The following is a 26,697-nucleotide window of genomic DNA, read 5'->3' as shown; positions in this document are numbered from 1 at the left end:
TCCAGAGAGAGGCTGTTATCAGGCCATTAGCATAGCACGCAGCGTGTCAACTGAACCGCTCACTCACCGCTCATTAGAGCTTCATCATTAGAAAGTCCCTCTGGAGGGAACACAGGGATGTTAGCCTCTGCAGACCATTTACATGCACTAACACCTATAGCACACATGACAGGAGAGGGAGCACCACAGAGAGGAACAGGCCCTCTAAGAGGCTCCACGGAGAGAGAGAAAGATATAACACTTTATTATCCACCACACTTCTCTGTGTGTCATTATTGAAACAAACATGAGCCAAGTATGGACCCAGAACGAGATGATTTTCTATCAGAGGAGCTCTGTAGCCTGTGGCAGCTATTAACCTCAGTATTGATCTGCAGCACTTGTCTGGTCATGGCAGGAATTAATAATTGAGCTACTCTATAGCAGAGAAAACACACTGAAACAGAGTATATCTGGTCCCTTTTCACTGACATCCGTTCCTGAAAAGATCCTCCTCTGACTGTCACACAGAAACGGCCCTGATGCAGATTTCCCAATGAAAATGTGTATTTGTGTTCGGTCAGAATGCAAAATGCTTGGCAACATAGCACACAGCTGTGGCCAAAAGTTACAAAACAAAAGATTGTTCTGAGAAAAAAAGTCTAAATTCTGAATTTTTTTTCTTTCGTTTTATAGAATATGCCAAAATGCCAAAAGTCTGAGAAATTGTAAAGTCTGTTTGTGCAACACACTCTCACTCTCTAAGCGTCCAGGAGCGACGTTTGGTCAGTGTCCGTGGCGTCCAGTTGTGACGCTCCGAGGCTCCTTCAGCGTCATAAAGGGACGCAAATAGCTTTCCCTTGCAATGTATTCCCATCTGCGGCGGGATTTGACGCTCATGGAAGCACAGCATTCGTTTGAGTCGGCTGCCCTTAAAGGCAATGTGAGCGTCCATTCCCATTGGATAACGGAGAATTGTACACCCGGAAGTAAGTATTCCTCTTACTGTCGATTGATGTCACAGTGATATCTGCACTACTCATCGACTAAAACACACCAGATTATCCTGGTTAATTACACAACATTGATTGGTTTAAATTGTGTGCAATGCTTTTGTGTTTTTCCCCTTCGATTCGGAGAAACAAATGTTTTTTCGGAGTTTTTTAGGATGGCCGAAGACACTACACTACCCAGAATCCCCAGCTATCGTTTGGACTACACCATGTGCTCTTGACAAACCCCGTGATAGTCCTCAAGCTCTGTGATTGGAGAGTGTGCTCCGAGGGTTACTCCGATTCTCGAACAGCACTTGAAATGGGATGGAACCACGGCAGACTGTCCAAAACTGGATTTGAACGGGTCCACCACGTCCCCCCTCCCCACCCCGTCCCCAGAACTACACATGCTGGCTATTCTGTTTGGCAAAATGTTCTCTATGGCACGTCTCTACTGGGAGTTGTAGTTTTAAAAGACGTTTTCGTATTTCCCATAATAAGAAGTTGCCAGTATTAAACTGTGTACATCCCTGGAGGTTTAGGGGACAGGAAACACTCACATTTAAAACATATCATTAATAAATGGGTGAAAATTGCTTGTGCCCAATATGGGCAGTATTAATATATATATACCCACATGCCAGCTAAGGTCAGAAGAGCTTTATTTAACAGCTGGTCTTATGTGTGTGACCCCTGTGATAACATTACATTACATTAATTGATGAGCCTGAAACATGCACTTGTCAAGGTTCAGAGGCACATTGTGCAAATATGGCAGTAGCCATCGATCAGCTTAAGATAAGATATACTTTATTGATCCCAAGTTGGAACATTTGCGTTACATCAGCATGTGTAACAGTTAAATATGCAGTGGTGTTTATTTGAAAATCATTTAGTATAATCACACAAATTCTGTGTTTTATATTCAACAATTCTGTGTTCTTTATTTATTGATTGTTCAATACCTGACAAGGCCGGAGATGAAATATCTACATACATCTTATAAGAGTATAATACATTATGTATAATATCAGTTAAAATAAGTGCTTCAACATAGTTAACATTGCTGGAGGTATGCACACATATTGATAGATGTCTTGTAATGCACTGTTGAGGAACCTGCAACCCAAGTTTTTCATTCAGTGCAGAACTACACCACAGTTGTGTAGGCCTATATGATCTGTCAATAAACCTTAGAACATCTTGAAATCTTGAAAGGGATGTGCAAACTAGTCATTACATACAGTCTTTAATTAACTATTAGTAGAGAATAACGAGTAATGAATATACTTTATAGGGATCGTATTAATATCTAATAATAAAAATAATGAAATTCAATAACATGCTTTAACCACCAGGTGTCCCTTGATATCAGCTGTGCACCTTTATGGTGTAAATACAGCCTATCTACCAATTGGATATAAAAGTGAGCCGAATTAGTGTTGATACTGCAAGGAGACGTATTGTGTGAAAAGAAATGTAAGATGTTGTTTAATGGCTGATATATTTATGATCCACGTCACGTTTTCAGTTCCTCATGTTTGTCTAGAGGTCTTCTCATCAGGGCTCTATAAATACAGAACTACGGCAGATATGTAATATGTAATGCAGCCGAACCGTGTATTACAATGCCGTTATGTGATGACTTTCAAAGAGAAAAGCAAGCACACTCGGAATAAGGTATTATTATTATTTTTAAAAAATGTTTTCGGTCTGTTTCCGGTATTTGTTAATGACGATGTGCTCTGAGATGTGAGACTGGAATTGCACAGGGGAAAATAACGTAGGCTATCTTTAGATGCGGATTGTGTTAAACTAATATGTTTGCGCTGTGGACCAACACTATACATTGACGGGGAAGGGGGTAGCAATAAAGATAACACCATTAAACAGTTACACAACATAACAGAAATAATATCGATAGCAGCGTCCCTAGCAACCACCTTGGTAACAATGAAAACGTCGCGATTTCCTGAAGTAATCTTCGTAATAATTAGCAAACTAAAGATCATGTACATCCACTGCACACATCATCTGAAATAACAACTCATATTTCTCGCATCAAATGACATCAAAACGCATTTTAATGGCCAAACTAACTTTAAAATAGGCATTTTCTACCGAGAATAAAACGAATTTCGGCCATGTTTTCTTTTTCTGCAGGGAGAAGTGAAGATCATGTGACATAGACGCCAGCCATCGGAATGAATGGTGAAAAAAACTGGGTTTGTCAAACAGAGCACATGGTGTAGTCCAAACGATAGCTGGGGATTCTGGGTAGTGTAGTGTCTTCTGCCATCCTTTACTCCGAAAAAACATTTGTTTCTCCGAATCGAAGGGTAAAAATACAAAAGCATTGCACACAATTTAAACCAATCAATGTTGTGTAATTAACAAGGATGATCTGTATCTGAATCTTAATTGTGATAAAAAAAAGTCAAACAAGTCAAAATCCTCAGAAAAATTCTAAATCTTGAGAAAAATGTAAAGGCTGAACCAAATGTTAGATAAAAGTCTTAATTGTCATAAAAACAATAACATAAGAAAAAAAAGTCAAAATCTGAAGAAAAAAAATCCCAAAGTCTCAGAAATAAGTCAGGAATCTGAGAAAAGTCTAAATCCTGAGAAAGATCTAAGAAGTTTGAGAACAGAGCCGTTTCTAGACAATTTGATGCCCTAGGCCAGGGGTGGCCAACCCACGGCTCTCGAGCCGCATGCGGCTCTTTGCCTAGTTTCATGCGGCTCTTCAGTTCATATGTGTGAATTTGGGGGAGAGACACTGACTCCTGACTAGTGTTGCATGGTGTACCGATACTTGAAAGGTATACCGCGATACCCTGCCGTTAAAAACGTTACGATTCCTCCGTTTCATTAGTATCGGTACTTTAAGAATGACGGGGGAAAGTACTCCGGTGAGAAAGCGCTGTTTAATAAGAGCCGCGTGTGTTCAGCGCTCTGCTTCCACTCCCTGCACTGCAGCCGTGCATGCAGTCCCGCCGCTCTCAAGCACGCTCAAGTCCCTCCCCTCTCTCGTGCACGCGCTAGCTGCCAGAGCATGTGAGAAAACGAGAAGCATGGCTGCAAGTGGGAGTGCAACTGCAACGCCAGAAGCGAAATGTGGAAGTATTTTAGCTATATCTCTGACAGCGAGGGCAAGCCTACGGACACCACGAGGCCTGTCTGTGAGAAATGTATTCATTTTATTTAATACGAATTCTTGTCATTTATTGTATTTATTGTTCTCATTGTTTAAAAGTTTGTGTTATGGTTCTGGTTCTGGTGTGAAATAAAGCACAATAATTACATTTATGACTGTTTCCCTTTTTTTAAGAAAAGTATCGAAAAGGAATCGCAATTCTTGATTTGGTATCAAAACCAAAATGTTGGTATCGTGACAACACTACTCCTGACAGTTAAACCTGATATTTAGTAGGTCTGTTAAGTATTGAATGCTGATCATTCTGACGTAATTTGTGGCCTAAGAGCCAATCACAATAATACCTGTGATGCAGTGAACCAATCACCTTTGAGGGGGGGAAAACCTATCGTTGATTAAACACTATCCAGTGTTTCCCCTACCATTGTCTTGGAGGGGCGCTGCACCCCGCCAACGGAGCCCCGCGCCCCCCATGAAATTCAAGGTGTTTACAAAATATATATAATTTTTTTTAAATATATAGCACCAAATTGCAAATAATCTATAACTACTGTCACTTTTCACATTGAACATGAACACGCTTTCATCTTAAGTTCTGGGTTTAGTGTTTTTGACCCTAAGAAACCCTGATGCATTAATCAATAACAATAATCCACAGCTCCTCTCTCTGCTCCAGAGGATTTAAAGAATATATCCCAATGCCACGAAAACGCATCAGTGGCGTGGTTGAAATCTTGTCTCCAGAAAACAAAAAACTGAAACAAGCGGTATCAGTGACTGTGTGTTTGATGTGGCTCTTTGCAGTAACATAGAAAAAATGTGGCTCTTAACCTCTGACTGGTTGGCCACCCCTGCCCTAGGCGAAACATTTTTTTTAAAGTAAAATGCTTTAATCTGGTGCACTTTGAGCACACAATTACTAGAGACTAGATCTAGGGGGTACAACTTTAAAACACCCATATGAAAAAGATCGATTTACATTTTAACAATCAAATAAGTATGTGAACATCACCAATAACCTACCATAGCCAATAACAAATAAATGTAACTTAGGCCTATCTTAGAACAGTTACAATTGTGATAAAGTCTCAATCCTGAGATAAATGTAAAAAAATCTGGTAAAAATGTAAATATTCTTCTTTCTTCTTATAAATGTGTGACTAACGTAGAAATTCCGAAAAATATTTGGAATAATGTAAAAATTGCAAAACATTTTGAGAAAAAAGTTAAGATCTGAAAAAAAAAATCCAAATCCTGATAACATTTTTAAAAGTCTGGGGAAAAAAGTAAGATACAATTTATCCTTAAGGAAACAAATATATTGTACACACTTAAAGTACAAGGCTTGGCAACATAGCGCCGTAAAACGTTGTCCTCGTACAACATAAATGATGTTAGCGTAGGTCTGAAGTGTCAGAAACACGATTTAGAGCCGAAAACTAAATAAGGCTTGTGATGAAAATGTAACATAAAACATTAACCAGTTATTAAATGTTTATTTTTCACTATAAAAAGGCATTCGCCGTTTTATACCGGTGAATGTTACCATTGAATTTGATGCCACGGTCTTACTTGTGACTTATTTCAACGGATTGATGTGACTGCACATAGTCCCTTGATCCCACTTAGCAACGGTCTGTTCTCCTTAGCAACAGTGTGTTAGCGAGATTTAACAACCACTAAAATGTCCAAATTGGCCAATCAGAATCGAGTTTTCGACCAAGCCGTGTCATAAAACCAGATAGTGTATAGCTTCTTACCCATCTACAATTTCACATCAATTTACACCATTATGATTTATTTAGCCATGTTTTATCCCTTTCTTATTTAGTACTATTATTTGAATATTTTACATTGTATTGATTTAATTTATAATCTGTGTCAAAATGTAGTTTAATTTCTGCTTACGCATATTTTTATTTTGGACTAATGAACCGTACGTACCCAAGAAAATAAATACAATAATCAAACAAATAATCACAATGATAAAGTAAACAGAAAGGTTTTTTATTATACCAAGTAAATGTGTCTAGAACAATAGAAAGAGCAGATAATAATAAGAAGACTCATTGACAAATAAAACCTTTCATTTTGATGTCCCCCTCCGATAAGATCCCTAAAGTGTTCCTGATTTCACTCTGACGTTAAATAGAGGAAGCAACTTATTTTCTTCTTTCCAAACTAGTCGGAGAGACTTTTTGAAAGGTTCTCTGAAATAATCTTGACAGCGCACGAGGGACAATAAAAAGCTTAAGAGCTTTATGAAAGAAGCTTTTTCTTTCCTGACTTCACAATGTCACATTTAAAACCGACGCTACCTCCACCTGTATAAAACCGTTTCCACACATCAATTCCTTCCAGTTCAGATCAAAACATGAGCTTCACCTTTACTCCGTGTGCACTCGTACATACAGACCATCATCTTCAACATCATCAGCTGCGACTGGTCAGGTAATAACATAACACCATTTGTTGGATTTAAATTAGTTTTAGACTCCAATAAGTTCTCCAAAAGTGTGTATTGATATTTACCAGAACAGAGGTGGAAGAAGTACTCTGATCTTGTACTTGAGTAAAAGTAGAAGTACCAGAGTCTAGGAATACTCTGTTATTGACCGTTAGAGCCAATAGAATCGAAGGGGAATCTCCCCACTCACACACTAAAACAAAAAGGTGGGGGCTTCGCGCACACAGTTTTGCATCAGAGTGAAAATATTTCCAGCTCTGACATCTAGAAACGGAAAAGCAGGTTTATTTCTCATGGATTATCAGAAATCATTCAGAGGGACACATTGGATTAGCGTTTTTATCGTTTTTAATGCCATTGAAGACCACTTTTGACCAGACTACCACACAGGTGAGCCACGTTAGCGTTTTAGCTACCTAGCGCCACATGTTTTGATGTCTGTTCTTGTTATTATCTCCGCGAGTTCGTATCATTGAGTGATAATGAGGTATGAGGGTACCCTTCGATTCTGTGTCCCCTCACGATGTGAAACGATGGGTTGGATGTGCAGCAAAGATAAATAATAAGGTTTTGTGAGTGAATTTCGGTGCAGTCATCCGTTAGCATTTTTCGCTCGTTGCTAATTCAGAGGCTCAGCGTTAGCATTGTGGTTTTAAAAAAAAAAAAAAAAAAGATCAGTTAGATGAGTTTCTTCCCGTTACATGGATATAAAACATTCATAGTTTATTAAATGAACATGCCCTCAGACACTGTTTCCTGCAAGATGTTGCGCCAGTGCCCCGGTACCGGGGTCTCTCGGGCTTAACAGGTTAAAGTCTTTTTTTAACATGGAAGTCATTGCAATGCATTTGAACACACACACACACACACACACACACACAATAATGAATGATCAAGAGAAGAGAGAGAGGGCGATCAAGAGGAGAGAGAGAGGGCGATCAAGAGAAGAGAGAGAGGGCGATCAAGAGAAGAGAGAGAGGGCGATCAAGAGAGAGAGAGAGAGGGCGATCAAGAGAAGAGAGAGAGGGCGATCAAGAGGAGAGAGAGAGGGCGATCAAGAGAAGAGAGAGAGGGAGATCAAGAGAAGAGAGAGGGCGATAGAAGAGTGAGAGGGTAATGAAGAGAGAGGGGCGATCAAGAGAAGAGAGAGAGGGTGATAGAAGAGTGAGAGGGTGATTGTGACGAAGGGAACTTCGTCACTATGGACTGACGGCTTCAGGCCGGGTAATATGGCACTTTATTAGCGTGATTGCAACAGTATATGTTGTCTGTGGCTGATGACGGTGTGCACCTGGTGTCCTGTGTTGTCTCCTCCCCCCTCACCTGTGTCTTGTTGTGCTGATTAGAGTGTGTGTATGTAGGCTCTGTTTCTCTGTCTGTTGAGAGGGCTGGGTGTGTGTGTGAGATCCTTGTGGCTGCAGGATGTGTGAAAGGAGAACCGCAGGATTGAGGCGGTGAACTTGTGCCCATGTTTTTAATAAATGCCCACGTCGGGTTATATTTTTGGACGTTCTGCCTCTGCCTCCTTGCTTGGTCTGGGCCGCTCAACGGTCAGCTTCACAGTGAGAGAGGGCGATCAAGAGAAGAGAGAGAGGGTGATCAAGAGAAGAGAGAGAGGGCGATCAAGAGAAGAGAGAGAGGGCGATCAAGAGAAGAGAGAGAGGTTGATAGAAGAGTGAGAGGGTGATCAAGAGAAGAGAGAGAGGGCGATCAAGAGAGAGAGAGAGGGCGATCAAGAGAAGAGAGAGATCAAGAGGAGAGAGAGAGGAGAGAGAGAGAGGGCGATCAGAGAAGAGAGGGTAATGTAACCTCCTAATGTAATGTATAACTCCTATGAACATGTTCAAAAAGGGCTCAAACTTCACATGTGTGCTAACAGTCCAGCCATGAAGAAATCTACGGGACGTTTGAGATTTCTTCAAATGCCGTTGCCATGACGACAGATAATTCACCATCAAGTTAGTTCAAAAGGTTGCAGTTCAAATATTCTGCTGCTTTCCCCAAGCCTTTCTTTTCTCATCTTAATACAAATTCATTCACTACTACTTACATCTGATATTTAACTCCTTCAGCCTATTTCAGCTGCAGAACCCATTCAACCATTACATTATTCAGCTATTTCAGGACATGAAAGCTATACATGTGGTTGTTATACCTTTTTTTAAACATTTTCTTTTAAATATTAAGCTTTTTTCTGCATTTTTGTAGCCACAAATGTTCACAGTTTACAGCATTCGCACGCATTTCTGCAGGAAAATGCATTTTCTAGTTTCATATGAGTTGCATTGTGGCAGCGTCCATCACGGCTCTCCCTGGTTGCAATACACAAAGACAGCTAACTGTAACCTGTCCCTCAGAGGGGGATAGGGGCTGGTGAACGTTATGGGTCAATGTTTTGCAGTTGGTCTAAGCCAATCAGACATGGACAAAAACAAAGGATCAGTCTATGTGTCGACGGGGGAATAACTGTCAAGTTGTGATTGGGTTTGTTTGATTGACTCCTGCCTAAACTTGACAAATGGCTTGATTCTTTCCAAAAAGGACACATGGGAAAACTGACATTTGACATCTAATAAAAAGTAAATGCATCTCAACAACTTAATTATATTCCAGCATCTTATATTTTAGCTTCTTACTTCATAAGACTAGAAATAGTAATACATGTAATCAAACATGGTTAAAACAGACTAATACATCCACAAATATTCACCAGCAGCGTCTTTGGTCGAATCCCTGAGTCTCGTCTCCTCTCTCACAGCGAATTGTTTGTCCTCTGCTGAGAGTGTGTTCCCAGGTGCATTTAGCTCATTAAATAGGAGACTCACTCTTCCTTTGAGCCACATTCTCAGTGGAATCACAAACCCTAGGCTCCCTGTTTCCACCTGCTGGACTGGAGCCAGATATTGAGTTGCACTTCTCAGGATCTGACAAAAACACCTCCCACTTGAGCTCCTGGTTCCTGAACCCAAGGAGCTCACACCACTCTTCACCTTCAAATCACGTCTGTTCTTCCACTGGAAGTAAGATGACAAGGTGCCTGACATCCCTATGAAGAATTGTGGCAGGGATCCTGCTTGGATGTCCCTTGTACCCTCTCCACAGACTTCATTCTTCATAACTGGGACTGGGTAGCTGGGAGAGGTTCTCACATGTACATCCCTTACGATGCCTTTTTCCATCAGTATTACACTGACCACCTCTCACCAGTTTGTAATGTCCTCTCAGGGCATTTTGGTCAGCCAGCCACACCACATCTCCCCACTGCGACATCTCAATTCATGGTGTGCCATATTACTTCCAGCTTTGATTCTGCCCTAGGCTGGTCCTTAATCTCCAGCCACTTCCTTGCAGCTCTCCCACACCCAGGCTATGACCCCGACACGTTTTTGAAGGCTGCTGAATCTTTTCACCTCCACAGGATCCTTCACTGTCTTTCCTGTGAGGATTTCTGGTAGGAGTCTGATCGGCTCTAGGCTTCTCCCATTGGCTCTCCCTTTGTATGTGTTTCTGTGGGTCTTGTAGGCCATCTCTTTGGTTTCTTACAGCTTGAGCTCTGGTCATTTCTTCTGAGAACGCCTCCCTGACAAGATGGGCCCCCTCCTGTTTGGCAGGTGTGTAACTGAGCCACATTGGTTCATAAAGTCCAGCCACTTGGCTCAGCTTCCCATCTACTGAGTGGGGTTAGTGTCTCAGGTCTCACTTGGGTTAGGTGTCTCAGGGTTTTTTTGTTCCTCTGCGATATATATTGCGTTTTTTTTAACCTGTTAAGCCCCAAGGTGCCGGCAGGTACTTTACTTTTTTTTTCACGACACTGTTGTCTCAGGGGATCTTAATATTTAAGAACCTATTCATGTGTTTATACCAGATTAACGGGAATAATCTCAGCTAACTGCCGATACAAACCATGTTTACCAAAACAAAACACAAGTCTATAAGAAGCATCTAAATGACCCCTGAGCGAAAATTCTAACGGACTTTGGCACAGAAACTCAGGATAAAAGTGCCCTGATTACTTATAGTAGCTGCACTTACAAGATATCCCATTAAAAGCTGAGGTTCCACAGATTATGTAGGTATAATAGTATCATCACTAAGAGATCCTGACTCGCGACAGGGGAAGCAAACACAGACATCACAAACACGTACCTTTACGGAGCTTCTAGGGAGATCGTCTCACCGTAGCTGTCAATCTGATCAAAAGACGTGTTCAATGGCATTAAACGAGAAAAACCGCGGCTGAATCGGTTAATCCATAGGTTTTTAACATCTCTGTATAAAAAAAATGATTTCATTTGTAATCCATAATTCCATTTGTATGTAAAAATCGCAGAGCAAAAGTTAACTGCTAATGGTAGCCACCAGAGTGGCTGCTGCTTCCGGTCTTGGCTATGCGGCAGTCTCACACACTGTAACGAAGGTAACTTCGTTACCATGGACTGACGGCTTTGGGGGCCTTGTAATATTGCACATGTGGGTTTGCACTTTATATAACGACTTCCTTTTGCACAGTAATAATGTCACTCAGCACTTTAATGAACAGTTTGCACTTATTAGCATGATTTGCCACAGTACAGTTTGACATGGCCTATTTGCACATTTGTATATAATCTATACTATTTATGATGTAGTCGTTGTTTAAATGATTAACCGTATTATTTGGAATGTCGTCTCTGGCAGATGCTGTTCGGTCCTCGGCTCCACCTGAAAGAGAGGGGAGTTATAGCGAGAGCGCCGAGAGTGTTTATGATTGGGTAAGATTGACAGCGGATGAGATTAGTCATTGTGTGCAGAGGTCCTGTTTTTAGCGTGTATACATCATGACGTAAGTTGCTTCATTGTAGAAGTGAACACTGTGTAAAGGGTTACGTCCATCGCTTACCCATTCTGTTCGTCCGGTGTCCGCTTCCAGTGTGTGGCCAAAAGGTCTCGGGGGAAAACAAACACTGACCAAGAAGGTTCCGGGACGAACCAAGTGGCGGGATGGGCGTAGGGGTTTCTGTTGTAGTTGGGATGTATTTCTATATATTATGGTCAGTATAATGTGGGTTTTGGGGTTAACTTAACAGCTGGCTATAACCACTGATCATACATGCACCGAATATTATAGATTATCGTTATACCAATTATGATGAATGTGTATTATAATGGCTCACACTGTGAATGGTTTCTTCCAATAAGATCCTCTATAAAAGAGCCAGTCTTCAGTCGGAGGAAAGTGGTGAACACCTCCATGCTGGCTGCTGGCTGGCTGGCTGGCTGGCTGGCTGGGCTGGCTGGCGGCTGGCTGGCTGGCTGGCTGGCTGGATGGCTGGCTGGCTGGCTGGCTGGCTGGGCTGGCTGGCTGGCTGGCTGGCTGGATGGCTGGGTGGCTGGCTGGCTGGCTGGCTGGGCTGGCTGGCTGGCTGGCTGGCTGGCTGGCTGGCTGGCTGGCTGGCTGGCTGGCTGGGCCTTTATGGCGGTTGTGGAAATAAAGACACTATGGTGTGCAACTCTACCTACCTCTCGTGTTTGGTTCTTTCACTGGAAATCCAGCCGCTAAAAGGGTCGCAGTCTAACACACACACATTACCAAATAAGGAGTGAGAGTGACGCGTAGCCAACACCAGAAGCTGCAGCCACTCTGGTGGCTACCATTAGCAGCTAACTTTTGTGCTCCGATTTTTACATAAAATGGAATTATGGATTATAAACAATTGCTTCAAAGCCACAGTTACATTAAAAACCTATGGATCAACCGATTCAGCCGTTTTTTCTTTCTCGTTTTAATGCTGAACACGTCTTTTGATCAGATTGACAGCTACGGTGAGACGATCTCCCTAGAAGCTCTGTAAAGGTACGTGTTGTGATGTCTGTGTTTGCTTCCCCTGTCGCGAGATCGGATCGCTCAGATACTATACTTAAATAATGTGTGGAGTCTCAGCTTTAATCGGATACATTGTATGTGCAGTTTCGATAAGTAATAAGGTATCATTATTTTGAATTTTGTGCTAAAGTGCGTTAGCATTTTTTTTTTTAAATAAATAAAACCGCACGGTGTGAATATCGTGGTTATCGCCATGACACGGTATATCGTTCAGCCCTAGCCCACTCTCATCTTCTTTTTCCTTTTGGAGAAGTTGATTGAGGTCACATGTAGAGCTCATCTTCCTCCACTGTGTACCCAATTCCCAGGGCTTTGTTGTCCTCCCTCTCTCATCTGATTTGGAAGGATGAAAGTTTTACTTACAGCTGATTGCTTTTTCTCCTCCCAGGAGCGCTGCTGCAGTTTCTTGCCTCCCACTTTGACCAGACCGGACCCATGGTTTGAGGCATAAGCCACCAGCTCTTTCCACCATTTTGTGCACTTGGGCTTTATCTACAGCTTGCCACTCAGGCTCCCGCTTCAGCTGTTTTCCTGTCCTCAGGACTGTGCCCTCCACAGCACGTTTGTTGTTGGGGAGAGAAGTGGGGTCTTCAGTCCAGGGATATTTTGCATCCCAGTGTGGTGATGCAATATGAGAATCCTGCCTGACGTAGGTTAGGCCTGCCTTTATGATATCCAGCTCTCTCTCCTCCGCCAGGGTCATCTCTTTACCTCCTGGTTGGCAATTTCCACAACGACATCCTCCACACTTAGGCTCACAGGCTGCTCCAATGCTGTCCCACCTCCACCATTCCAGGAACTCACGATTAGTTGCAGCTGTGACCTTTACTTCAGCCATATCTTCCTTCTGCAACTGTGCTGGTTTGTCTTTTGGAAGCTTTATCTCATCATACCTGACTGCAGCTGTTCTCATGAAGCGAGCAAAGTGTGTGTTGGACCTGTGTGCCGCCACCTCCATCTCCTCAAACAGTTTGGGGTGTGCTCCGCCTACTGTTTTTCCCAGTGGAATTTCCCACAAACCAAGGTCTCCAACAACCTTCACTCTTTGTGGAGCAAGTCTTCCTTCCCTGTGGCTTATGAGGAGCTCGACTTCTTCTGGCCTCTTTAATTTGTCGGGCTTGACCTCTGGGAAGAACTTCTGCAGTTTCTCCGCTGCAATCATGTGTGCGGTAACAAATTCAACATGCCTCATCTCAAGTCTCTTCTTGGTTGCTTTGAGGTCCTTGACTCTGCCATCTAGATCCGTCCTCGCCATCATGGGTATCCAGCACTCCCAAGCTGTCATCACTCTGGTGGCCTCCTTCATACGCCTCTCTAGAATGGTCAGGAGCACCCCGTAGCCTTCCAGGTAGGTTCCTTCCACAGACACATTCCCAGCTTGTTCACTGGCTTCTTCTGCTTCCTCAATTTCAGTGATGAGCTCATATCGGCCATATCTGGACCACAGGTTGTCTTGAATAAGGCCTCTCACCTCTTCCAGTCTGGCTTCAGCCTCATCTGCAGTCCTTTCACCGTCGGCCTCTTCCCGCTTTGCAAGAGCTTATTCTTCTTTTTTTCCGGCCTCTTGAGCGTCTGCCTGCAAACCAGCCATGCAGTCATCATTTGCTTCAAGAACCTTTCTTAATCCCTCTTTCAGCTTGGTGAATTCCTCCCTTAGCTCTGCCTCGACCATGCTGCTTGCTTCTCTGTCGAGGTAGTTGGCCTGCCTGGTGAAGTTGCTTTTTGCAGTTGTTCTTGCTCTCTTGAGTTCTTTGACCGTCTTCCCCAGGATTTCTTCTGCCATTTTGAGCTAATGGAAATCCACACTTCCCTTCTCTGCGTCAACAGCTTTCTCTGGACGTCTGAAGCCTTTTATCCTCTGGCCCAGGCTGCTCCGCTTGGTTTCCAACTGTCAAGTTGTGATTGGGTTTGTTTGATTGACTCCTGCCTAAACTTGAAAAATGGCTTGATTCTTTCCAAAAGGACACATGGGACAACTCAAATTTGAATCGTTCCTCTTTATTTGAGTGATGGCAGATTCCTTTTTGCTTCATTCAGCCTCTTGATGCTCATTTAATCATTTAGGTTGAAAACCTTTAACACAAAACATACCTTCATTCATTTTAGGCAAACACACATTTCAATAAATGCAGCTTCTCCAGCGGTTGGAGCTAAAGGGAGCGGTCTCGTGTGGACAGACACTATCCGGTGAATATTGCGTGTGGACGGAAGCTTTTTTGCGATTGCGTTAATCCTATGCGTTTAGCCATTTTTGTCCTCGTGTGGCCGGGGCCTTAACTGCTGGAGAAGAAAGTTCAGAGGGGGGGGGGAGCTGTGGCCATTAGACACAGCTGATCACCTAACCTGTTTAGCCCCGAGCCTGTTTTTCAGGTCTCAGGCTCGAAAACGACATTCCCAGAACAAATGACCATATCTTCCCTTCTAAAAGGGTTAAATTAATAATCTTTGTTCTCAAAGCAAGGTTACACCTGTGAGTTGGATGTAGAAGTGTCAGAATAAATATAGATGTTTTTATTTTAAAGTAAATTCAGATTGAACACAGTAAAAAAATGTAGATTATTGTATCCGTCCAAAAAAAAAATGACTTATAGTGAAAACCAGCCTTGAATGATGGTAAGGTAGACTAAAAGCTTTAGAAATCCAAACTATAACATATAATAAGTACCCTGTATCAAGATTGATGCAAAACAAGTGAAATGTTACCTTTTTAGAAAGATCTAGCAACAAAAAAAACACTTCTGGGGTCATTTGGGTGGATTTGACCTATCTCTGGCCCCCCTTGGTCGATGTTGATGATTGACATCTCTTTCTAACCGTCAGAGCCAATGGAATACAGGGTAACTCCCACATATACACACACATTACCAAATAAGGAGTGAGAGTGATGCATAGCCAAAACCGGAAACTGCGATAACTCTGGTGGCTACCATTAGCAGCTAACTTGTACTCCCCGATTTGTACATAAAAATGGAATTATGGATTATAAATAATTGTTTCAAAGCGACAGACACATTATCAACCTATGGATTAACCGATTCAGCCGCGTTTTTTCTCGTTTTAATGCCATTGAACACGTCTTTTGATCAGATTGACAGCTACGGTGAGACGATCTCCCTAGAAGCTCCGTAAAGGTACGTGTTGTGATGTCTGTGTTTGCTTCCGCTGTCGCGACTTCGGATCTCTTAGTGATGATAATATATACCTAAATAATCTGTGGAACCTCAGCTTTAATCGGATATCTTGTCTGTACAGCTACGATAAGTAATAAGGGTACTCTTATCTTGAGTTCTGTGCCAAAGTGCGTTAGCATTTTTCGCTCAGTGGTCATTTAGATGCTTCTTATGAGACTTGTTTTGGTCAAAACGGTTTATATCGTCAGTTAGCTGAGATTATTCCCGTTAATCTGGTATAACACATTAATAGGTTCTTAAATATTAAGATCCCCTGAGACACAGTGTCGTGAAAAAAAATAAAAGACCCGCCGAAGGAGTCTTCGGGGCTTAAGAGCTGCCGTTTCATTCAGACTATTTAAAAAAACAACGGTCTGATTTTAACATTGCACAACAATGAACTCAATGTGTGATTGTTATAGCAGTAATATTAAACACTAATAATACAGTAAACTATTAACAATAGTTTGCCCATGGTGAGAAGACGAGGCTTCATTACAAATAAACCTCTTTTTAGTGAATTACTGAATTTGGGCAAGTGTTACATCCTCTCTAGGGTAGAAGGAAATAACACACCCCAGTATGGAATTAGGTATATTACAAGCGTTTATTTATATCTAATATATAGGTAGAAAATAATGAGGCAGGCAGCCTGGCACGAACAAAAGGCAAAAGAGTACAAAGTTAAATGAAGCTCAACAAAAGAGCCTTGATCAGTAGCCTCCAATCACAGGAGTAGGCTGAACACAAAGTAATAAATCAACCCTCTCTATAAGAAGGGAACAGAAATAACTAAAGAAGGCTGTTTAAGAAACACAGCTGTTCATGGAGCAAACAATCAACACAACGCTATACTAGTAGAAAACACACTATATCATGTGACCCCAATCAACACAATGCTAAGCTAACAGGAACACTCTAACAAACGAAAGGTACAAGTCAACCACCGTTGATGTAAATATCGCAGCGAGAGCAGAAGTGTGAGGCGTCTGAATAGCACAGCAGACCCTCCCGAATGATGTCAGTCCGCGGCCTTTGTACTCCTCCCCCGGAAGCTGTGCTGGATGGGTGCAGGGATTGGACGACGTCGATCCAATCCCCTCTCCGGAAACACGGGCGGGACAGCCAATGACATCTAAGGAACCTCACAGCTCATTTGCATACACACAGAACAGAGTTAATGGCACCACGGAGCCAGTGGCTGTAACAGCAAGTTAATAACGTTTTAATTAAGTTGACTACAGTATATTCATATTTGTCAGTGCTTTCATGTCAATTCGGCGAACATAAACATAAATGATCGTGGTGAAGATGATGATTAAAATAGGATTACAAATCGGTAGTGAGAGCCGTGCTGCATTTCCTCCCGTCGGATGTGACATCAAAACAAACCGATTATTTGTGTAGTTGTAAACTCAAGTGGATTAAACTACATTTATTAGTGCTTTCATGTCAATTCGGCGAACATTCAATACATTACATGATCGTGAGGATGATGATTAAAAATTGTTTGTATGAGCCGGTCTGCGTTACCTGATGAAAAAACATAGCGATGGTTTTGTAGTTACGCAAACGTGGATTAAACAACATTATTTTGTTAAATGAAAACATGGTGATGTTTTGTAAATGATTACATGTCTCTTATTTAGCACAGAGTATGATCCTATCCATGACATATGGATCGTAACAAATATCCACTATATCAGATACCTGTAGATCTATCAGCTGTTTATTTCACATGAGTTCCAGTGTGGCAGCTTTTTAATCACGGCTCCCCCTGGTGGATCGATGATCCATTACAGCTGGTTTCATTATAATTAAATGTATTTATCAAGGGGGCGTATCAAGTCATGTGGGGGGTTTTCCTTTCAGCGAGGGCCCGGCCCGTGCAGATCACAGATTCTTGTTAGTTTATCCCTTTAGACTTTAGTCACAGACCTTAATGAACACACTTCTGAAACCTTGGGATTCAATACCCGTAAAGCACTGCTGCCATATTTCAGATCAATCGATCATGGCGACCTCCAATATGACTTACTATAATTATGCAATAGAGTTGACCAGGTGCGACTTACCCGTTGTTATCTCTGGAGACTGCAGTGTTCAGTCAGGGATTGAATCTCATCCAAGAGACAGGACACTGGAATCAATCTGGACTCAGGACTCAAGCTATGTGGGGACGGGTTACATTTCCGTCTAATTTGTCACTTATTCAGTAATAATCAGGGCTACATGGACTTTAGTTTCCTTTCACAAGTGTGAACAGGTCGTTTTATTGAACATTTCACAAGTTATAACACCACACACTAATAATAATAATCAACTACGTTTTGCTCAGATATAAATTATATCTGATCCGTCTAGGGTTGTCCCACTACTAGTTAATACCGAGGCTTGTCTAGTCTTCTGCAAGAGCTGCTGATTTCAAGAGGAACTGATTTCCAATGTTCTTCAGTCTCCTTATATCCTCTTCTTTCACATGGTTTGCCACGTGGTTTGTAACATCCTGTGCATGCAAGCTTGTACATCAGCGGTGTTCTTCTTTGTTGCTTTGTGGTTAAATGTTCACTTCCCACAACGAAGTGCATAACGTGCTTAGAAAGTGCATCTCCTCGAAAGAGGAAGTGCGTAGAGCGTTCACTGCGAAAAAGTCAGTGCATAGAAATGTCACTCCGAAAGAGGAAGTGCATAACAGAGTTTCATCTCCTTGAAAGAGGAAGTGCGTAGAAAGTTCACTCCAAAAGAGGAAGTGCGTAGAAAGTTCACTCCGAAAGGGGAAGTGCATAGAAAGTTCACTCCGAAAGGGGAAGTGCGTAGAAAGTTCACTCCAAAAGAGGAAGTGCGTAGAAAGTTCACTCCGAAAGGGGAAGTGCATAGAAAGTTCACTCCGAAAGAGGAAGTGAGTAGAAAGTTCACTCCAAAAGAGGAAGTGCGTAGAAAGTTCACTCCGAAAGAGGAAGTGCGTAGAAAGTTCACTCCGAAAGAGGAAGTGCGTAGAAAGTTCACTCCGAAAGAGGAAGTGCGTAGAAAGTTTACTCCGAAAGAGGAAGTGCGTAGAAAGTTCACTCCGAAAGAGGAAGTGCGTAGAAAGTTCACTCCGAAAGAGGAAGTGAGTAGAAAGTTCACTCCGAAAGAGGACGTGCGTAGAAAGTTCACTCCGAAAGAGGACGTGCGTAGAAAGTTCACTCCGAAAGAGGAAGTGCGTAGAAAGTTCACTCCGAAAGAGGAAGTGCGTAGAAAGTTCACTCCGAAAGAGGAAGTGTGTAGAAAGTTCACTCCGAAAGAGGAAGTGCGTAGAAAGTTCACTCCGAAAGAGGACGTGCGTAGAAAGTTCACTCCGAAAGAGGAAGTGAGTAGAAAGTTCACTCCGAAAGAGGAAGTGCGTAGAAAGTTCACTCCGAAAGAGGAAGTGCGTAGAAAGTCCAAAAGAGGAAAACAAATCTAAAATGAACCATTACATTTTTACTCCAGCACGTTTCCTGTTTACAATTATTACATTTTTGACATGTTAATAGACATTGCTGACATTGCATGTTGTTGCTTTATATTTATAGTTATATACAAATTTGTATTTTCATTATAGTTGAAGGTTAATTATATCTTTGTTGTAATTAGCTGTGTGTCTGTTTCGTAACTAATCACCAGCTTCAAACTGAAGACTCTATACGTTCTGGTGTTTGGTCACACACCTTCAGTGGTAATATCTTCACTTCACCCACAGTGCCAATGAATGGAAACATCCTCTCTGTGAAAGTGTGTGAGAAGGTGTGTATGTGTGTGTAGGTGTCAGGATCAGAGAACGACAACTTTCCTCGGTTCCAGTCCAGATTCACTCTGACCCTCTGGAGCTTCTTCTTCAGGTGGAGAGGAGTGTGTGGATCTGATGCTGACCATGCTGAGTATTTAGCTTTGTATAACTCTATTACCCATAATCCAGACTGTATGACTCCCTTCCTCTGGACAGACTCTGCTGACACACCCAGTGCCCAGTGTGTACTGTCTGTAAACTGGACATCCCAGCTGTGAGTCCCTGAGTCAAAGCCCTCGGAGCCCAGGACAGACCATTCATAATCAAACCTCTCTGGATTATCAGGAAGTTCCTGTTCCTCTCCTCTCACTCTCACACTGGTCAGATCTTCAGACAGGATGAGTAATGGATGAGCAGTGTTTGGGTCCAGGATGAGAGGAGAGTAGGACACCATGTCCTTCATCTTGCTCCAGATGTTGAAGCTGAGGTTGCCCAGGTGTTTGGCCTGGTCTATCAGAGCTCCTGAGGGCAGCTGTGGATCCTCCAGCAGGGGGCGCTGCAGCCTCTCCACTGCAGCCTTGTAGTTGTGCAGGAAGGAGACGTCTTCAGCTCCCAGCTCCTCCTCTGTGGCTCTGAGTGTGTGTGAAAGAGCTGCTATCTCTCTGCTCACAGCCTCCATCTTCTCCTCCATCCTCCTCCTCTTCTGCTCCTCTTCCTCCCTCAGTGCAGCCATCCTGGCATCCTCTTCCTCTTCTAGAAACTGGTGAAGCTTCTTGAACTGCTCCTTAATCTGCGTCTCTGTGCGTCGGGCCTGGACCTTCAGGTGTCTTGCTGTCTGATCAAACTCCACTTTAACTTCTTCAAAGAGCTCCAGTTTCTCCTGAAAGGGCTGCAGAGCTTCCTGGAGCTCCTCTCTGAGATCCTGAGCAGCTTCCTCCATGGGTCTGAATCTGTGGTTTTTGTGTGTTCTTGAATCTCTGCAGACGAGACACACTGGCTGCTGATGGTCCAGACAGAAGTGTCTGAGTTTCTCAGAGTGCAGACTGCAGAGAGCCTCTGGAGGCCTCTGACCTCTCTCCAGTAAGAAGGCCTCACACAGGTTCTTCAAAGCCAGGTTACAGGGAGGTTCTATCTTTGAATGTTTTCTCTTACAGACAGGACACTCTCGTGATGGTTTCTCTCTCCACCAGGTCTGCAGACAGGCTTTACAGAAGCTGTGGCTACAGGACAGAACAACAGGATCTCTAAAGACGTCCTGACAGACCGGACAGCAGAGCTCTTCCTCTAACCTGGAAGCCATGTTGTCTCTGAGTGAAGCTGAAACACAGCAGACAGGAAGTGCAGTCAGTCATTGCTCCCCCCTCCTCTTAACTGAAATTCACTTTGAGTGATGTTCTGAGTCAGACTCACCTTCAGGGGTGGAGGGTCCGCAGGTTGAAGCAGCAGGGCTGTAGTTTCCACTTTTCTCTCCTGTTGCTGAACTAGTTTGGTCTGAAGGTGAATCTGATCGTCTGTTTCTCAGTCCGTCTGTCTCTCTGCAGTGAGGGAGAACAACAAACGGCTTCCTGGTTGGTCCCAGGTGAGTCAGGTGAGCTTCCTCACGCCTCCTCTGCTAACGATGCTGCTTCACCTGTAACACACAGGTGTGTCTCATTCCACTCAGCCACTCCTCATCAGCTCACCTGTAACTGCTTTAACTTCATTTTATCTATGTACGGGACATTTCAACCCTCCAGTAAATAGTATTCAGTTCAAATATAATGGAACTTTTATCTGTTGAATGTTGCAGGACTTTAAGATCCACAAAATAATAAACGTTGTTTTTATAGATTTGCACATTTGCCTATATTTAAAAAGGATTGCTGTTAGTCACTTTAATGTTAACCCTTTATAGGGCACTATTAGGTTAACCATAACCCTAACCCAATTTAGAGACAATGGACGTCCATTCTCGGGAGACGTCTGACAGTCGTGCGGTTACCCAAAGTGACAGACCTAATTTTACCTCTATTTAGAGGCAATGGACGTCCACTCTCGGGAGAGAGACCTCCAGCATGTGTCCCTGAAATGGGGACTCAGGTTATTTCACACATCCAGGACAGAGACTGGGGAAATCACCTCTCTCTGGCCCCTCCAAGACCCCCAAAGGACGGACTACAGACCTCCAGCATGTGTCCCTGAAATGGGGACTCAGGTTATTTCACACCTCCAGGAGAGAGACCAGTAATTGCACCTCTCTGTGGCCCCTCAAAGAGCCCCAAAGGACGGACTAATGACCTCCAGCATGTGTCCCTGACATGGGCACTTTGGTTATTTCACACCTCCAGTAGAGAGACCGCGAAATCCACCTCTCTGTGGCCCCTCACAGACCACCAAAGGACGGACTACAGACCTCCAGCATGTGTCCCTGACATGGACACCTCCATAACCTTGCACACCGTGGGTCCCCGGACTTAAGCACTCCCCCACGGACTAAACCCAGATGATCACACCCTACAGAACCTAATGCCCCTGGTAACACTTAAAGGTGGTGGATTTTGTGGTGCTTTTCTGTCCGCCCATCAGCATCCATATTCGGCCTTATTCACGGCACCACCACCCCCCCTTCTGTGGAGGATATGCTCATGCTCCTGGTAACCCCTTAAATAGTCTGATACTACCAGGGCTCATCACTGCACTTTACAAGCCAGAAATAATGTTTAAATGGTCGGGAAAAGTGTTTTTAAACGTCTGGAAGAGAGTTTTTGCCTGTCATTTTGCAAGATATCATTTAACATTAAACCTCTCCTGGAAATGCACAGAATATGTGCATTTTCAGGAGAGGGACAATGTTAAATTATATCGTGAATAATGGCAGGCTAAAACCCAGGAATAAGTGTTTGAAAGGTGGGGAAAAGTTGTTTAAAATAGTCTGATACCTCCAGGGCGCATCACCGCATTTTACAAGCCAGGAAAGGTGTCTGAATCCTGGGTAAACTTTGTTTAAATAGTCTGATACCTGGCACTGTATCTGCCCCTGGGAACCTTCAAGGTTATATTAATGTTTTATTATTTATTTAATTATCACATGACTTTTACAAAAACAGTATACACAATATGCATAATAAACATAATAAAAACATGATTAGCGGGGGCCCGGGGGCCATATTAGCCGTCTAACTTGTACGGTGCACCGGGGAAAAAAGGCTGAGTCCACGGCCCCTACCCCCTCATCAGGAGTATCAACCGGCCCTGAAGAAGAGGTATCGCTGCTCTCCGCCCCTGAGGCCTCTTCAGAGGTATCTGACGATGATGCTGCTGCTGCAGCTGCTGCCGCCCTGAACATGGAGCGGATCTTCAATCCCTCCTTTATTCCAGGCGTATTCGCGTAGAACCGGTCTGCAGTGCTTACGTCGTGACACATAAACCTGGCGAGAATCGAGCTGCTTTCTGGATCTTGGTGATGCTTGATATTGTCAGCCAGGGCAGTGCGCAGGATTGTGAAGGTGACGGCTGTTTCTAGCCCAGCATCAGCCGAAGCCCTCTTCAAGTGAGCGTTCAGGTTCTTGGAGGCATGCTTCCCCATTGTGAAAAGGAAGAATTCATTCTGAGGACCCGACAAGCCCTCTTTTATCCCCATCCACCGCATGACCCAGCTAAACTCCTTCACTGTAAGCACCAGCTGTGCTTCGCCAAATGTCTTGGCAGTCTTTTGATCCTGCACATGGATTGTTACGAATGGGTGAAGCAGGTAGGACTCAAATGCAGAATAACGAAAAGCGAGCTTTATTAAATAATAAAGCTGTGGCAAAAACAAGGCAGAATCCAAAATATCCAAAGCAGCACAAGGAACACAGACCGTGGAATGACATGGAGGGGAAACAATGAACCGACATGGAGCACAGGGGAAGACTAGACTAAATACACAGAAGGGTAATCACAGAACAAGACACAGCTGGGCAGGGGAGGAGAAACACAAGGACAACAGGTGAACACAATCGGGTAATCAGGGAGGGAAACAGACAGAAAGCAGACAGGCAGGAAACGGGGGTGAACACTTTACACAATAAAACCCAAAGACAAGAAAAACACCAACACAGACAAAACTACAAACGTGACATAACATGAGAATCGTGACATGGATGATGTAGCCCTCAGCAGTGCCCCTTCTGTCCGCCTCCAAGACCTCAGTGTTGGTCATGTTTGCGTACACACCCGGACGGTGGCCATACAGGAGGCTCCAATGGAGGGTTAGATAGCCATATAGCAGTTACTGGGTGATTGAGGTCGGATTGCTAGCCATCAGGTCAAGGAGATCAGGGATGCGCTTCTCAGCGGCCGCCATGGTGGCGAGAAGCTCCGCCTGGCTAGGCAGACAATCCAGCTTGCTCCTCTTCACCTTAAACTGGTGGACAGTGACAGACTTTTTCAAGTCGTTCATGTTGGCTTTCACCTCTCTGATGATGTGGGTCATATCAGACTGGGTGAGCCTGCACCCCCTGAGGTTTGACTCAGACAAGTACCTCAGGAAATGGTTCACATTCTTCAGGAACAACGGCGATGTTGTGACTGCCCGGCCCGACTTTGAAATATACTCGCTCCAGCCATGGACCTTCTTCGTGTCTCTTAGGAACAGCGAGTCTGACAGCCGGTTAACACCATGGGCCATGAATACGAGGAAGTTCTTTATCCGGCTGACCTTGGACAGACAATTTTCTTTCTGTTTTACTGTCGGTGCGACACCCTCACAATGATCCCTGTATGTCTGAATGTACGTCTCCATTATTTGAGGCAACGTGATTTCACGCATGGTATTCCCCCGTCCCTTCCCAGTGGACCAGTGAGGAGAGGTCCTTAGCCAGATTAGCTTTCAGCTTATTGTAGACGGAAGCACGGGTCTTCTGGCATACAGGGGTCTCACTACCGGAGGCTTCTGTGGACCGCATGACAGTCTTGACCGGGGTCTTGACCGGGGTCTTGAGAGGGGTCGCATTACCGGAGGCTACTGTGTTTATGCCGGAGGTACTTGAGATTGCCAGGCCCTTAAATCGTATACATTCTTCCTCGTCCTCAAGCACAGCAGCAGTGGCACTCTGCTGCCTGGATTTTAGCCCCTTTTTCAGCCTGGAGCGCAGGGTCTTCACCTCATCAATGAGGGCATCCTTCTGAGCCCTCAATGCCACATTGTCCAGCATCACCTGCCTGCAGTCCTCTTCGTCACACTCGGTATGTGGGGAGAAGGGTGGAGGGTGCACCAGGTAATCCTCCTCATTGTCTATATTCAATGATGTAGCCATTCCAATGATGGGATTAGTCTCTCTGAGGTCATGGAGCAACTGCAGGGCCACACGATGCTTCAGCCTTGCCAGGACCTGATGTGCCTCATCTCGGGATAACTCAGGGTGGCCATGAGTCACATGACGGTCCAGTCTCTTCCCAGCATACGAACACCCTGTGATGGGACAGGGTTTGGTCCGAACGTTTATTCTGCCACTGGCCATTTTAAGAATGATGCCTCTTTCCTCCAAGTTCCGCACTGCATGTTTGTGCTTCAGGTGCTTGTTCAAAGCCAGATAGAAGAGTCTGCACACCGGGCATTCGGATGACATCCTTACTGAAACAGACACAGTGAATTGTATTTCAATTATTTTGTGTTTCTCCGTTTATATGAGTTAGCGTAACCGGTGATTGCAACAATGGGTTCGATGCTTCAATGCCTGGTACACGGACCAAGGGAGGACTTGGGTTACCACCGGGCTAAATGGTCCCACCTCTGCACCAACGCGGGGCTGGAGATGGCAACAATGGGTCCAATGCTTCAAAGGAAAGGGGTGAAAATGGAGAAAATGTATCCCAAAATAGTGTCTCTTACGGCAAGTAGAGTCCCCTAACAACTCCCCTTACATTCCTCCAGAGTCAGAAAAAGTATGTTATCTTTTGGGGGAACCAGAGGCAAGGGGTGAAAATGGAGAAATTGTATCCCAAAATATTTTGGGAGAACCATGAAACCGGGCCAAATGTATTCGAAAATAGTGCATCATAATGCAGGTAGAGTCCCATCAAACTCCCCTTGCATTCCTCCAGAGACCAGTTCAAAAACTTAAAGTTTGGTAAGAACCATGATTGGGGTCTCCAGGCAACAATTGTATCCGAGCCAAAGCACTCATGTCGCGGACACATTCCTCCATGATGTGACAGCCGTTTTTTTTCTAAGTGCTCTCAAAAACCGGGTTTCCGATTTCGTGCGGATGGTAGCTTGGAAAACATGAATGATTTTTTTTTGACGGAGGAAGGGAGGACTCGATTCCCCTCTCCATTGTAAAATGCAACGGGGGAGTGAAAAAGTGTCCGGGGCTTCCGCCGGAAGCGCCGAAGACTTGCGCTTTTTGGAGCCCCTCCTCCGTTGGCACTCAGTCGTTTTTTCGAGAATTTTGAAAACTTCATTTTTTATTATTTTAAGATATAATTGACCGTTTTCTTTACTTTTTTCGGCTTTCCACTGGAGGGGGCAGGCCGCCTATGAGCTCCCAAATTCGGCCTGGAACCTCCGGGAATTGTGGGCTAAGCTCCATAAACTGACAAAGTCACCCATAAATGTCACTTTAATAGCCCAAATATATATAATACAAATACATTTAAATAATGAAAGATACAATTGTGCTCCTAATTAACCGGAATTTGATTTGTATAGCCCCATGATAGTGAATAAAAATCATTTTCATGGAAAAAAGTGTTAAAACCCCTGATTAATATGTTTGTAATGCTGGCAGCAGGTTCACTGCTGTTAGCAGGGTCTCACACTCAAAGGCACCCAGGCAGAGATCCAGGGTGATGCACAAGGCTTTCTTACCCAGGAATAAGTGTGTGAAAGCTGGGGAACAGTGCTGTGAATACAGGGAGAGAGCAGCCAGAGAGAAGTGGGCTGTGAGAACCACAGAGCACACCCAGAGATCTCCTTGCAGCGCATGGCTCTTGCACCCAGACTGCACCCAGAGAACAGGCTGCTTCACAGCACTTTGCAAGCCAGGAAAAGTGATTGAATCCTGGGTATACATGTTTTAAATAGTCTGATACCTCCAGGGTGCATCACCACATTTTACAAGCCAGGGAAGGTGCCTGAATCATGGGTAAACATTGTTTAATTGTTTAAGTGTTTTTAAATGTGTGAAAACAGTGTTTTGTCACTTTCAAAACTCTCACGTCATTGACCGGAGAAATGGGGTCGATGTTGTTTTCAATCTGACCGTTAATATTCCAGTGAGACGAAGTACGTACAATGACCGGAGTGATCCCATGTTAATTTTGTCCCAAAACCGGAGCATTCCCTCTGCTAATTGGT

The 26,697-nt window shown here is 43.8% G+C and overlaps 1 protein-coding gene across 1 annotated transcript; it reads right to left on the bottom strand.

The window, feature by feature from the left end:
- Nucleotides 1-19,278: 19,278 nt before the first annotated feature.
- On the bottom strand, nt 19,279-20,679 carry LOC117440516 (E3 ubiquitin-protein ligase TRIM39-like). Its single transcript, XM_034076751.1, has one exon. The coding sequence runs from the start codon at nt 20,677-20,679 to the stop codon at nt 19,279-19,281; it is 1,401 nt and encodes a 466-aa protein (XP_033932642.1).
- Nucleotides 20,680-26,697: the final 6,018 nt, after the last annotated feature.

The sequence above is a fragment of the Pseudochaenichthys georgianus genome, unplaced genomic scaffold (genome assembly GCF_902827115.2).
Source record: "Pseudochaenichthys georgianus unplaced genomic scaffold, fPseGeo1.2 scaffold_1015_arrow_ctg1, whole genome shotgun sequence".
In the NCBI taxonomy this organism is placed as follows: Eukaryota; Metazoa; Chordata; class Actinopteri; order Perciformes; family Channichthyidae; genus Pseudochaenichthys; species Pseudochaenichthys georgianus.
Note: the sequence above shows the minus strand (reverse complement) of the source record. Positions and strands in the feature narration are given on the sequence as shown.

Coding starts and splice junctions, on each gene's coding strand:
- LOC117440516 (XM_034076751.1), bottom strand. CDS start 20,679: ATGGCTTCCAGGTTAGAGGAAGAGCTCTGCTGTCCGGTCTGTCAGGAC.